The sequence below is a fragment of the Mizuhopecten yessoensis genome, unplaced genomic scaffold, assembly GCF_002113885.1.
Source record: "Mizuhopecten yessoensis strain PY_sf001 unplaced genomic scaffold, ASM211388v2 scaffold5809, whole genome shotgun sequence".
Classification (NCBI taxonomy): Eukaryota; Metazoa; Mollusca; class Bivalvia; order Pectinida; family Pectinidae; genus Mizuhopecten; species Mizuhopecten yessoensis.
Window position 1 is genome coordinate 196,546 of NW_018406234.1, and position 14,546 is coordinate 211,091.

Genomic DNA, 14,546 nt, shown 5'->3' on the forward strand with positions numbered 1-14,546 from the left:
GCGTATGGAATTGATGTGCCATTGACATGTCCAGATATTATATACAGGTCGGCTTCAGAAAACGGTAGTCCAGTGACCGAAGGGTTGGGGGGGTTCGTGTTGTGTTTTATCCTTGAGCCAGATACTTCGCTCCGCTTGTTCCAGACTACTCGGCTTCAAATGCGTACGTGATTGGGCAGTGCTAGAATTGTTGAATGCTAACTATGAGCGCTGAAATGGCAGCACCGGCTGTATGCTCCCCATGGGAGTTGAGAAAGATATTGGCTGGTTGCAAAGGCCCTGTAATCACGGATAATAATTTGTGAACCGCTTTGAGACGACCTACGAACTAGGTTGTGATAAAGCGGTATATAAGAACCTCAAATTATTTCATTATTATAATTATTAAAACATGTAAAGTACAAAATTAATGTTGTTGATGGTATTTCTCTGAAATAACCCGAAAGATCATCATGGATTTTTGTACGCTGGTCTGGCCTGAAGTTGACTTGTGAGCCATTGCTTTCTCTTTTAAAGACTTGTTCTCAATTATCACGTAACAGTTTTCAACCAAATTTTGTAGGAAGTGATATTCCTATATGATGGGGATTTGGGATTTGCAAAGCATTGTACTGTAACTTTATAAGTCGTACCCTTGTTAGGTTGAAATTTCTAAGTCTACATCACTCAGGACTATAGGATAGATATATCCTATAACGCTAATATAGAACTAGTCCTTCAAAAATAAGTAGGAAAGAAACAGCCTGCATAACGGTAACATTCCATAATCTTTCAATGAACCCTTGAGGATCTCTTGTAAGTGTTGAAATAGCTAGAGCTACTGATTTACTGACTTTGACAGGAACCATGACAAAACTACCGAGAAGATTTGTTTAAATCCTGTAGAAATTAGCAACATGACTGGTTCTATTTGAACACCAACAGTACTTGTTAGAACAGAAATGTATTTTTATTGGCAATATCGTGTATCTAAGACATGAGGAGTGGAGCCTGTTTGTTTCTTAACTTGACACTTCACCCCAACAACACTTAAACATCCTCGGGGAACTTAAATCCTTTGGGAATTAGGTCCCGAATATAAAGCAAAACGATTTTTTCTGAAAATAAAATTCCACAGATTCCTTTTATTTTGTATCATTCAAATATTTCGCACACATTCATAGATTTTTTACAACATTTTAAGTCTGCTACACATTGGGTCTTTCTACCATACACAAACAAGTCTCATTTATTTCAAACAATTCCATTCATTTAAATACATTTATACAACTTTAATGAAATATTACTTCCAATTCTAGTCATTCTAAGAAATCAAGAATTTACAGGAAATAATTTATACACATAGGTTCAAATACAAATAACAGTACAGGAACTTGACACATAAAGATTTCAGAATGATACAAAAATAATACTGGGTTTTCCCAATGTAGATTCCTCTAAAAAAGACATCACAAAAGTGACGATGTCGCACAATGCATGTTTGGTGCGGTTTTTGTAATTCTTACTTCTGATTGATTGAAGTTGCTTGGCAATGAAATTACAACACAGTTTGTGTTTTCTACTGCAAAATTAATTTAGTTTTCGGATATTAGATACGCTTATAATTATTCAGTCTTTGAACTAAAACGGTGTTGTCTGTCTTTTTCAATTGGGGAATAACCAGGATTAATTTTTAAAAAAAATGGAGGGGGGGCGTTACGGTATACTGATACTGGTAAACCTGTGCATTTTGCATAAACGTACAGAAAATTATTTTGGTTTATATATATAGTATAACCCAAAAAATAATCCTGCGCTTATGTAGAAGGACGAGGAATAGTGATAAAGATAGTGCCGTCGCTGGGGCCCGAACTTGTGACTCCAGCCCAATGCTCTACCACTAAGCTAAAAGGAAATTCCCTACAGCTAACGCTTGTAAGGCAACCTAATCAATCCACATCTTTTACACTATTCCCCCTTTTTTCCAAACACCAACCCTGGTTCTTTGACTCTCCGTGAACGGGGAGGGTCAACGGCACCAGTTTGTAGTAGGTCGAGGAATAGTGATCAAGATAGTGCCGTCACTGGGGCTCAAACCTGTGACCCTTGGCTCTCGAGCCTGATGCTCTACTGCTTAGCTAAAGGGAAATTCACTACACCAGTGCTACTGACGCTTGTAAGGCAACCTAATCAATGCACATCCTTGACACTTATTCCTTCAATACACTTATAAATAAACAAGTGTACCATGGATTGTACATGTTATGCTCAGAACTGCAAAAATCAAGAACAAATCTAGTTTTTTAACAAAAGTTAGCATCGTTAACAGTAAATCTGTACCAAATGTGGTGACGAAATGAAAACCATCGGCCAATCATATCTAAAGAGTCGACCTTGAATGACCTCGGTGTTTAAACAGCCAATTCATATAAAAAGACGAGTATAACATGTTTTTTTTATAGTGATCTCTCAAAAGTCTTGGTAATTACATGCACATATTTAATTGTAAATGTGGTAGTAACAAAGATGTATGCGACCCAAAGTGATACGTTAATTATCTAGTCTAGTGTCAGTGTTCTGCATCCTCACCATCAGCCAGTCAATAGGTGACTTTGTTTTAGGATGAACACTAACGGATTGATACAAGCCACTTGTCCGCCCTCACATCCACTCTTCAGCCAGATATCCAGGAAGAAGATCAGCACTTTTGGAATGGTACTGAACACTGGTCAGCCCTCTTATCCAGCTTTGAGTCTTGATATCCATAAATGATGACCAAATACCGGTACCCTCAGACTGGTACAGGACAGTGGTCATTCCTCATGAATATCCAGCCTAAAGTATGACGTCCACAAAGATAATCACTGGCAAAGAAACTGGTCATCCCTCATATATCTTCAGCTTATCTGATGTCCACAAAGATGATCAGTACCCTTAGATTGGCATAGGAAACTGTTCAGCATAGACAAGCCTCTCCCCTTGCTTCTCTTCCTCACACATGTCCTTACTGCAAAACAAATAAGGTATACTGGTAAACAAGAAGTATATACATGTACTTCCAAATAAACAAGGTATACTGGTAAACAGGGTATACTGGTAAACAAGTAGTATATACTTCAAAACAAACAAGGTATACTGGTAAACAAGTAGTATATACTTAAAAACAAACAGGGTATACTGGTAAACAAGTAGTATATACTTCAAAACAAACAAGGTATACTGGTAAACAAGTAGTATATTCTTCCAAAAAACAAGGTATACTGGTAAACAAGTAGTATATACTTCCAAACAAACAAGGTATACTGGCAAACAAAAAATATAAACTTCGAAACAAACAAGGTATACTGGTAAACAAGTAGTATAAACAAATACTTCCAAACAAACAAGGTATACTGGTAAACAAGTAGTATAAACTTCCAAACAAACAATGTATACTGATAAACAAGAATTATAAACTTCAAAACAAACAAGGTATACTGGTAAACAAGTAGTATATTCTTCCAAAAAACAAGGTATACTGGTAAACAAGTAGTATATACTTCCAAACAAACAAGGTATACTGGCAAACAAAAAGTATAAACTTCCAAACAAACAAGGTATACTGGTAAACAAGTAGTATAAACTTCCAAACAAACAATGTATACTGATAAACAAGAATTATAAACTTCCAAACAAACAATGTATATTGATAAACAAGTAGTATATACTTCCAAACAAACAAGGTATACTGGTAAACAAGTAGTATGTACTTCCAAACAAACAAACAAGTAGTATATATTTCCTCGATATCCAGTGGTAGTGTAGAGAGCAAAGGTGAGCGTAACCCCTGTATATCGAGGATGGGTTTACTGGAATATAGAAGTATATACATGTACTTCCAACCAGTGTTTGCAGACCAACCAAATAAAAAATTATCTTATTTCATATCATCATGTGAAGATTATGTAATTGTGTAACTGAGTTCAGTTTCATGAAATGTTGTTGAAAATTGAAAAAAATGTCAGGAACCTGTAAACTATTTTCTGCATTGTAAAGATTCTGTAGCTGTGACCTTGACATTGAACGAATGAATTAGTCTTTTAACTTGGCCCCATAGATTGATTTCCGAATTTCATGACATTACGGTTGCACATTTTTTCAGGATCCTGGGGACAAGCCAAATGTTGGCAGAAGGACATTTCAACGAACAGACAGGATGATGACAATATATGCTCTGCCAAAGACTGCGGTATAAAAACCATTTAAATGATTTATGTAAAACTAAACAACAAAAACATATTTTTTTCTAAATTTGTTAGAAAAGGCCAAATTATGAGTCCAAGAGAAAACAGTTTGACTGTTGAAAAACTTGACGGACAGAAAACAAACAGTTAAGTAAGAAATCAATATTAAAATTAAACCTTAATTACTGCCCCTTTATGCATGTTCGGTTTTAGTGCTTAATGAGACTTGGTTTTCAATTTGATGTTAATATCTTCAAATCTTACCACAGTTTAGTCATGAGTTAAAAGGAATGCAATGTGATACCATCCATATGACATTTTTTCACTTAAACACCTTCAGTTTCAGGCAGCAACTGTGAATGCTACAGGCTAATTTGAATCCTTTTCTGTTTTATACCTAGTCCTTTGTATATGAAAAAAACAACATTAACATGCATCTTATAGATTCAGAGTGTTGGTTCATTGTTTTACATAACACTGTGATTATTGAAAAAGTTCTCTTATACTTCAATACATTGTATAATACCTGCATTGCTGGGTTGTCTCCCTTGTAACATTCTCCAGTTGAATAGTGTCTGTAAGGAGCTCGACATTACGCACGCTGCCAAAGAAGTCAGTGAGCAGAACCTTGTCTGGGTCCCTTGGAAACAGGTCTTTGCGTGTACTCACGGTGGAAGAACACTGGGAACGTGGACACACCTTCAACTGCACACAGAGAGCTATCGCTATAGTAACCGGACAGTCTATATGTCGGGAAGTATGTACTAGTATACCATTCATCGAGTTCTCATGAATGTTTCAATGTAATACAGTAACACACTATTCCCTGTACTGTTACAATTTATATAGCAACATAGTTCCAGCTTAGTGTTCGACGTGTATCAATTATCAACTAAGTTCATGTGTAGAGTTCAATGTTATGAAGTTTAGAAAAAGATGTCATATTGTTACAAAAAGTGTTATGAAATAAACAGGAAAGAAACGTTTAACCGTAACAAATTGTTTCCTATTATAAACAGTTACTAAATGATTTAACATTAACCCATTGTTTCACATCATATTCACTGTTTTATGTTTTACATTGACAAGCAGATTCATGTTATAAGAGACAGTAAATCAATGTTTCAAAGTTATAACACCCAGATTCATGATATTAGAGACAGAAAATCAATGTTTCACAGTTATAACACACAGATTCATGTTATAAGAGACAGTAAATCAATGTTTCAAAGTTATAACACACAGATTCATGTTATGAAATAGTAACATATTACATTCAAAATTTTTCTATCGAGGAGTAACAGTTTACTGAATGATATGTACAGTTATAAGAACAATCTACCCAGAAAACACATACATACTAATTTTCCCCCTCTGTGTGAAGAGATACTGAATTCTTCCTCTTCTTTAGAAAGATATACTAATTCCTCCCTCCAGTACATAAAGCAATACTGATTTTTCCTACCTCTACACAGAAAGATATTTATTTCGCCCCTCCATTACGTAAAGATGTACATCTTTTCCCCCTCCACTACCTATTTAGAATACATGTGCCCCGAGTGTAACATCTAAGTAACTCTTTCCCACGTAAGTACACCCAGTGATCCCAAGGTCATTTGTTTTTACGCTGTATTACATTGATTTTGAATTTAAACTAACCAGATAGTGCATAAAAAGGAAACATTTGATCTGATGGTGTTCAACAACATGTCAGCTGATCTTCTGAAAAGCGACATCATCTCAATTGGATTCATTGATAAAAGGTACCCAGCAGTTTTATACTAATGTATTACATTGACTGCCCACATCATAGCTCAGGTATAACTATACACTCTTTCTTTTTGAAGTATAAACTTGACCTGTATCCATACAAAGAAATTAAATCATCCTCTTTCAGCTTACAACCAAATGGGATAGGATTTTCAAGCAAATAAAATGATATTACCTAATTTATTGTCCTGTTTGTGGGTTATTTTGCCCCAAGTTGTATCATGAAAAGTATGGTAACATTATTTAAAACATCAGACCACAGCCTGACCCCTTCAGTTATGTCACGTGTAAACAGACACTTACAAACTGTCCCATAGTCTTCTTGCTCTCAGGTTTGGCAGACTCGAGAAACTCCAGTGCGTAGTAAGTATATCTGTCAATCACAAACACTCCAATGGTCGGGTCTACATGGTGCTGCAATATGTAACATTCATGTCTTGAAATGTTTTAAACAACATTATAATTTATTTATGCTTGATATATTATTTATGTTGAATCATAACAATGCTCATTATTACCATACAAGACTACATAAGTACAAAGCCATATACATTTTGCTAAAGAAGCTGGCTTACAGCAAAACAAATTATTGCCCAACACTTGAGCAACTTTAATCTACAGCCCTAATGTTCTATGATCAATGTTTAAGTGAATTAATTAACGATATCTATGATCAATGTTTAAGTGAAGTAATTAACGATATCTATGATCAATGTTTAGGTGAATAAGTTTGTTACATCCATGATGAATGTATACATAAATAGGTACTTAACTCTATGTTACAAGTAACAATGTGTGGATCCAAGGTTTCCTTATTGAATAGTCTGTGATGGGTTGAGGAGCTACCTTATTGAATAGTCTGTGATGAGTTGAGGAGCTACCTTATTTAATAGTCTGTGTTGGGTTGAGGAGCTACCTTATTTAATAGTCTGTGATGAGTTGAGGAGCTACCTTATTAAATAGTCTGTGTTGGGTTGAGGAGCTACCTTATTAAATAGTTTGTGATGAGTTGAGGAGCTACCTTATTTAATAGTCTGTGCTGAGTTGAGGAGCTACCTTATTTAATAGTCTGTGATGAGTTGAGGAGCTACCTTATTAAATAGTCTGTGTTGGGTTGAGGAGCTACCTTATTAAATAGTCTGTGACGAGTTGAGGAGCTACCTTATTTAATAGTCTGCGATGAGTTGAGGAGCTACCTTATTTAATAGTCTGTGTTGGGTTGAGGAGCTACCTTATTTAATAGTCTGTGATGGGTTGAGGAGCTACCTTATTTAATAGTCTGTGATGGGTTGAGGAGCTACCTTATTAAATAGTCTGTGATGAGTTGAGGAGCTATCTTATTTAATAGTCTGTGATGGGTTGAGGAGCTACCTTATTTAATAGTCTGTGATGGGTTGAGGAGCTACCTTATTAAATAGTTTGTGATGAGTTGAGGAGCTACCTTAGACAGGATAAGTAACCTACTGACAGAGAGTCCAAATGATGAGTTGAGGAGCTACCACAGACAGGATAAGTAACCTACCAACAGAGAGTCCTCGTGATGAGTTGAGGAGCTACCACAGACAGGATAAGTAACCTACTGACAGAGAGTCCTCGTGATGGGTTGAGGAGCTACCACAGACAGGATAAGTAACCTACCGACAGAGAGCCCTCGTGATGGGTTGAGGAGCTACCACAGGCAGGATAAGTAACCTACCGACAGAGAGTCCTCGTGATTAGATGAGGAGCTACCACAGACAGGATAAGTAACCTACCGACAGAGAGCCCTCGTGATGGGTTGAGGAGCTACCACAGGCAGGATAAGTAACCTACCGACAGAGAGTCCTCGTGATTAGATGAGGAGCTACCACAGACAGGATAAGAAACCTACCGACAAAGAGTCCTCATGATGAGTTGAAGAGCTACCACAGACAGGATAAGTAACCTACTGACAGAGAGTCCTCGTGATGGGTTGATGAGCTACCACAGACAGGATAAGTAACCTACCGACAGAGAGTCCTCGCCAATCTTACTGCTGGCCACAGCCAAGATGTTTGGAGAGTAAAATTTGTGGAACATAGACTCCGCCTGGCAGGTGTCAATCATGTAGAACAGCTCATGGTACCTACATCACACAGAACACAGCTAGGATTATCAATTATGCTACCACACATGTTTTATCTCTAACAATTTCATTTTGTTCATAATTTATATTTCTGTCTTATTGATCCAAAAACCTCTACAGCAATACATGGTTAGGACAGTGACAGGACCCTTTGATATTGGGTTATCAAAGGTTAATTTTGGTGTGGTGCAGTTGAGTCTTAGATAATCCATTAGGCAATTGTATGTGATACAGCATATTTGAGATATGACCCAAACAAAGTTTGCATGGAAAACAAATGGCCATAAATCTGTTTATAGTGGGGAAATAGACTCAATCTTTTTTATGTGATACTCTGTCTTTCCTAGATGACAGTATATGAGGTATGCACAGGAACAGAATTGAAGGTTCTGTACGTGCCTCCTTGTGGAAGATTCAGGTAGACAAGTTTGATCTTTTGATGTAAATCAAAAGAAATATGCGGAAGCATAAATTAATGTAAAATTGACCAGCTTTTAAGTCAGGTATCACTTCTCTGTAATCTTCAAAGTGCAGGTAACAGCCTAGCAACTGGTCAGTTTTATTTTTACCTGAAATCAATCAAATATCAACCTTGCACCTTCGATTTTGTCATGACATATCCCAGGGTTACAGAGAACGTAAGTGAGTATAACACTTGGAATTTTGAAGATAAAGACCTGATTTCAGTATGTTTACATACTCTGCCTACCAAAGAATGACTTTTATACCAGACATAGAGGACAAACCTATAGCCTCCTCTGGAAGTACCACTGGGGGACTAATTACTGTTATAAAGCAATGACAAAAAAATCTATTGTTAGTGACAGCAAACTTGAATCTTGGAGTAAGCATGCATAATATGCATACATGAACTGATTCAAAATATCCCAATACTAGACTTATTTTAAGTTTAGCACCTGTTAGAGTGATGACAATAACTAACAGAAGGACGAACGGCATGACACATCTACAGACTGACGAATAAAAAGTTAACTTGAATATAATACCAATTGCTACTTCATAATGGGGGAGTGTACAGTGAAGATAAGTGTATCAGGTCTAAACCCTATTAGTTATGATGTATGATCAGGCCTGACCTCCTTTTCTGCCACATCTGCTCGAAGGCGTCAGCCAGCTCTACATTGGAAATCTCTTCTGCATCCTGAAACTTCAGGAACCCATCACCACCATGGCCTACAAATTATGAATGTATCAAGAAGGTGTCAAATAGAGGAAAGTATTAAGACAAGTGTTAGATTATACAACAGGCTGCAGGCATGTATTACATACAGAAGGACAGGATATGTGTCAAATACAGGATAGAAAGACATGTATGACATGTGTATATATGAGACATGTGTCAAGTACAGGAAAAAAAGACATATCAAATGCATTATGTCAACCACATGACAATAAGAAATCAGAGGTGTTACTTAGTATTCAACACAAAATAATGATCAACTCCTATGGATTTTGTAAAAACACTTATGTCAGATGACTAAAGCTTCATTTTTTTCACTGATTTACACTCACAAGTAAATCATATTCTCTCTTACCAGTCATATAAACAAGTACATTACTCCTCTCATCTGTCAACAGCCGTTTGGACCGCGGTGTGCTTGGTGGCAGTCGACCAGTTAGAACTCGGATGAAGTTCTCCACTGTGACCTGGAACATCGACAAACATATTTTTTGAATTGAACAAAGTGAGTAGAGGCTCATGCTCACCTATATATACACCCCCCTAACCCCCCCCCTCGCAATCTACGCTCAGGTGTATTTAATGTGACCTTGGACCCTTTAATTCTGACCAACAAAACCCATGTAAGGCATTTTGTTGAAGATTCTTATTTGTAAACCACCACTTGGTGTCACTTTTATATTTAAAGCCTGTAGTGAGTCACACCACGACGACCCATCTACCTCATAGCCCCTGTAGTCCAACTCCACATCGTCAGTAAGTCACACCACGACAACCCATCTACCTCATAGCCCCTGTAGTCCACCTCCACATCGTCAGTAAGTCACACCACAACAACCCACCTACCTCATAGCCTCTGTAGTCCACCTCCACATCGTCAGTAAGTCACACCACAACAACCCACCTACCTCATAGCCTCTGTAGTCCACCTCCACATCGTCAGTAAGTCACACCACAACAACCCACCTACCTCATAGCCTCTGTAGTCCACCTCCACATCGTCAGTAAGTCACACCACAACAACCCACCTACCTCATAGCCTCTGTAGTCCACCTCCACATCGTCAGTAAGTCACACCACAACAACCCACCTACCTCATAGCCTCTGTAGTCCACCTCCACATCGTCAGTAAGTCACACCACAACAACCCACCTACCTCATAGCCTCTGTAGTCCACCTCCACATCGTCAGTAAGTCACACCACAACAACCCACCTACCTCATAGCCTCTGTAGTCCACCTCCACATCGTCAGTAAGTCACACCACAACAACCCACCTACCTCATAGCCTCTGTAGTCCACCTCCACATCGTCAGTAAGTCACACCACAACAACCCACCTACCTCATAGCCTCTGTAGTCCACCTCCACATCGTCAGTAAGTCACACCACAACAACCCACCTACCTCATAGCCTCTGTAGTCCACCTCCACATCGTCAGTAAGTCACACCACAACAACCCACCTACCTCATAGCCTCTGTAGTCCACCTCCACATCGTCAGTAAGTCACACCACAACAACCCACCTACCTCATAGCCTCTGTAGTCCACCTCCACATCGTCAGTAAGTCACACCACAACAACCCACCTACCTCATAGCCTCTGTAGTCCACCTCCACATCGTCAGTAAGTCACACCACAACAACCCACCTACCTCATAGCCTCTGTAGTCCACCTCCACATCGTCAGTAAGTCACACCACAACAACCCACCTACCTCATAGCCTCTGTAGTCCACCTCCACATCGTCAGTAAGTCACACCACAACAACCCACCTACCTCATAGCCTCTGTAGTCCACCTCCACATCGTCAGTAAGTCACACCACAACAACCCACCTACCTCATAGCCTCTGTAGTCCACCTCCACATCGTCAGTAAGTCACACCACAACAACCCACCTACCTCATAGCCTCTGTAGTCCACCTCCACATCGTCAGTAAGTCACACCACAACAACCCACCTACCTCATAGCCTCTGTAGTCCACCTCCACATCGTCAGTAAGTCACACCACAACAACCCACCTACCTCATAGCCTCTGTAGTCCACCTCCACATCGTCAGTAAGTCACACCACAACAACCCACCTACCTCATAGCCTCTGTAGTCCACCTCCACATCGTCAGTAAGTCACACCACAACAACCCACCTACCTCATAGCCTCTGTAGTCCACCTCCACATCGTCAGTAAGTCACACCACAACAACCCACCTACCTCATAGCCTCTGTAGTCCACCTCCACATCGTCAGTAAGTCACACCACAACAACCCACCTACCTCATAGCCTCTGTAGTCCACCTCCACATCGTCAGTAAGTCACACCACAACAACCCACCTACCTCATAGCCTCTGTAGTCCACCTCCACATCGTCAGTAAGTCACACCACAACAACCCACCTACCTCATAGCCTCTGTAGTCCACCTCCACATCGTCAGTAAGTCACACCACAACAACCCACCTACCTCATAGCCTCTGTAGTCCACCTCCACATCGTCAGTAAGTCACACCACAACAACCCACCTACCTCATAGCCTCTGTAGTCCACCTCCACATCGTCAGTAAGTCACACCACAACAACCCACCTACCTCATAGCCTCTGTAGTCCACCTCCACATCGTCAGTAAGTCACACCACAACAACCCACCTACCTCATAGCCTCTGTAGTCCACCTCCACATCGTCAGTAAGTCACACCACAACAACCCACCTACCTCATAGCCTCTGTAGTCCACCTCCACATTGTCAGTAAGTCACACCACGACAACCCACCTACCTCATAGCCTCTGTAGTCCACCTCCACATCGTCAGTAAGTCACACCACAACAACCCACCTACCTCATAGCCTCTGTAGTCCACCTCCACATCGTCTCCGTACACGTTAATCTGCTGGTTAGCATTATTGAACACAGTTGCTACAAAACAAGTTAAAGAGTTCACTGAAATAACATTGATCTCCAATTTTGTAAAAACTTCAAAAATATGAATGTTAGCTATGTTAACAGCAATATGCCAAATTTAAACTACGCCAAATTTATGGACTATTGTGGTTTAATATGCACTGGGCTTATCTATCAGGCAGAGAAATTAATGATTTTGATATAATTACATAACAGAGGATTGTGAGATACCTATCTGGCCGAGGATTGTGAGATAACTACCTGGTCGAGGATTGTGAGATACCTACCTGGCTGAGGATTGTGAGATACCTACCTGGCCGAGGATTGTGAGATAACTACATGGCTGAGGAATGTGAGATAACTACCTGGTCGAGGATTGTGAGATACCTACCTGGTTGAGGATTTTGAGATACCTACCTGGCCAAGGATGGTGAGAAAACTACCTGCCCTAGGATTGTGGGATACCTACCTGACCGGGGATTGTGAGATAACTACCTTGCCTAGGATTGTGTAATAACTACCTGGTCGAGGATTGTGAGATCCCTACCTGGCCGAGGATTGTGAGATAACTACCTGGTCGAGGATTGTGAGATAACTACCTGGTCGAAGATTGTGAGATAACTACCTGGCCAAGGATGGTGAGATAACTACCTGCCCTAGGATTGTGAGATACCTACCTGACCGAGGATTGTGAGATAACTACCTGGTCAAGGATTGTGAGATAACTACCTGGCCTAGGATTGTGTAATAACTACCTGGTCGAGGATTGTGAGATACCTACCTGGCCGAGGAATGTGAGATACCTACCTGGTCGAGGATTATGAGATAACTACCTGGCCAAGGATTGTGAGATAACTACCTGGCCAAGGATTGTGTAATAACTACCTGGTCGAGGATTGTGAGATACCTACCTGGCCGAGGATTGCGGGGATTGCATGCCATATCATCTGCCACCATTAAGATGATTTGACTACAGAATAAAACACCATATTATTACGTTTACTGTTTTTAGGAATATTTGAGTTTCAAAAAAAGGAAATAAAAGATATGATATTTGTATTTGAAGAAACTCATAATGAACAAGTGACATTCAATTCTATGAAAATTATTTATTTTGTCTGAGTATAGAAGCAATTTGATGGCTTTGAAAATGACTATTAGTGATCATTAGGTATTTTCATTGCCTCCATTTCGGTACAACATTAGGCCAAACATATAACATGTTTGTTTCCTTTTACTTGTCAGAAATTAGGGTAGGTAGGTAATACATTTTAGTTTTTAATATCTTTTATAAGATTTAAGTTATCCCCATCATCAGCAGTGGCATTGGTACAAGATGGTGGTACATACGAAAAACTAATCTATCACAAATTGTAAACTGATGTTTGATGGAGAAAGGTCTGTTTTGATAAGATCAGGATTCTGAAGTACTTTTATGTATGGAGACTGACCTGTCTGGGATGCCCAGGCGTTTAACACTCCTGTAGATGGACAATACATTAGCCACATGGCGGTAGTTGAACCAAAACTTAGATGTGTCCACCAGCACAGCCCAGTTGTTGGTATGACCACTAGTGAAAAACTCCTCTGGATTTACCTGAAACATAGAATTACTGAATATTTATATGTTGTAGTGAACTGGTTTTGAAAAATACAAAACTTGTCTTCTGAATTTTCTGACAAAGACAATTTGATGTTGCTTGCTCAATCACTTAACTACATCTAGTTGACTTGTACATGAGTTACTGGTTTGTATTTATTAAAATAAGACAAGTCTGAAGATTAAAACTGCATGACACTTGTCTATGAAACAGGCTCAATTATTTAGTTATAACATTTAACTATGTCACCTACACCTGTTTAGATCTCATACATAGTCACAACAGGTTTCTCTTTGGTGTCGTATTTTTAATGCTTTAATACGAGTGTTGTCAAATCTAAGTAAAGTCATGCTGTGACCAGATTAGGCCGTTATGAATTGTTGATGAGGACATGATGTGACCAGGTTAGGTCTCTAAGATCAGTTGATGAGGACTAGATGTGACCAGGTTAGGTCTCTAAGATCAGTTGATGAGGGCTAGATGTGACCAGGTAAGGTCTCTAAGATCAGTTGATGAGGACTAGATGTGACCAGGTAAGGTCTCTAAGTTCAGTTGATGAGGACTAGATGTGACCAGGTTAGGTCTCTAAGATCTGTTGATGAGGACTAGATGTGACCAGGTAAGGTCTCTAAGATCAGTTGATGAGGACTAGATGTGACCAGGTTAGGTCTCTAAGATCTGTTGATGAGGACTAGATGTGACCAGGTAAGGTCTCTAAGTTCAGTTGATGAGGACTAGATGTGACCAGGTTAGGTCTCTAAGATCTGTTGATGAGG

At 39.4% G+C, this 14,546-nt stretch overlaps 1 protein-coding gene across 1 annotated transcript in view; it reads right to left on the bottom strand.

Annotated features, from left to right (window-relative positions):
- Positions 1-1,505: 1,505 nt before the first annotated feature.
- LOC110451141 (GPI-anchor transamidase-like) overlaps positions 1,506-14,546 on the bottom strand; it is a 15,645-nt gene continuing 2,604 nt past the window's right edge. The window contains exons 2-10 of the mRNA XM_021499000.1: positions 13,621-13,766; positions 13,081-13,139; positions 12,108-12,184; positions 9,633-9,744; positions 9,174-9,270; positions 7,959-8,076; positions 6,276-6,386; positions 4,729-4,907; positions 1,506-2,986 (exon numbers count right to left, since the gene is read on the bottom strand). Of these exons, the coding sequence (XP_021354675.1) occupies positions 2,914-2,986; positions 4,729-4,907; positions 6,276-6,386; positions 7,959-8,076; positions 9,174-9,270; positions 9,633-9,744; positions 12,108-12,184; positions 13,081-13,139; positions 13,621-13,766 (972 nt within the window). The 3' untranslated portion in view covers positions 1,506-2,913. The remainder of the gene's footprint in view (positions 2,987-4,728; positions 4,908-6,275; positions 6,387-7,958; positions 8,077-9,173; positions 9,271-9,632; positions 9,745-12,107; positions 12,185-13,080; positions 13,140-13,620; positions 13,767-14,546) is intronic.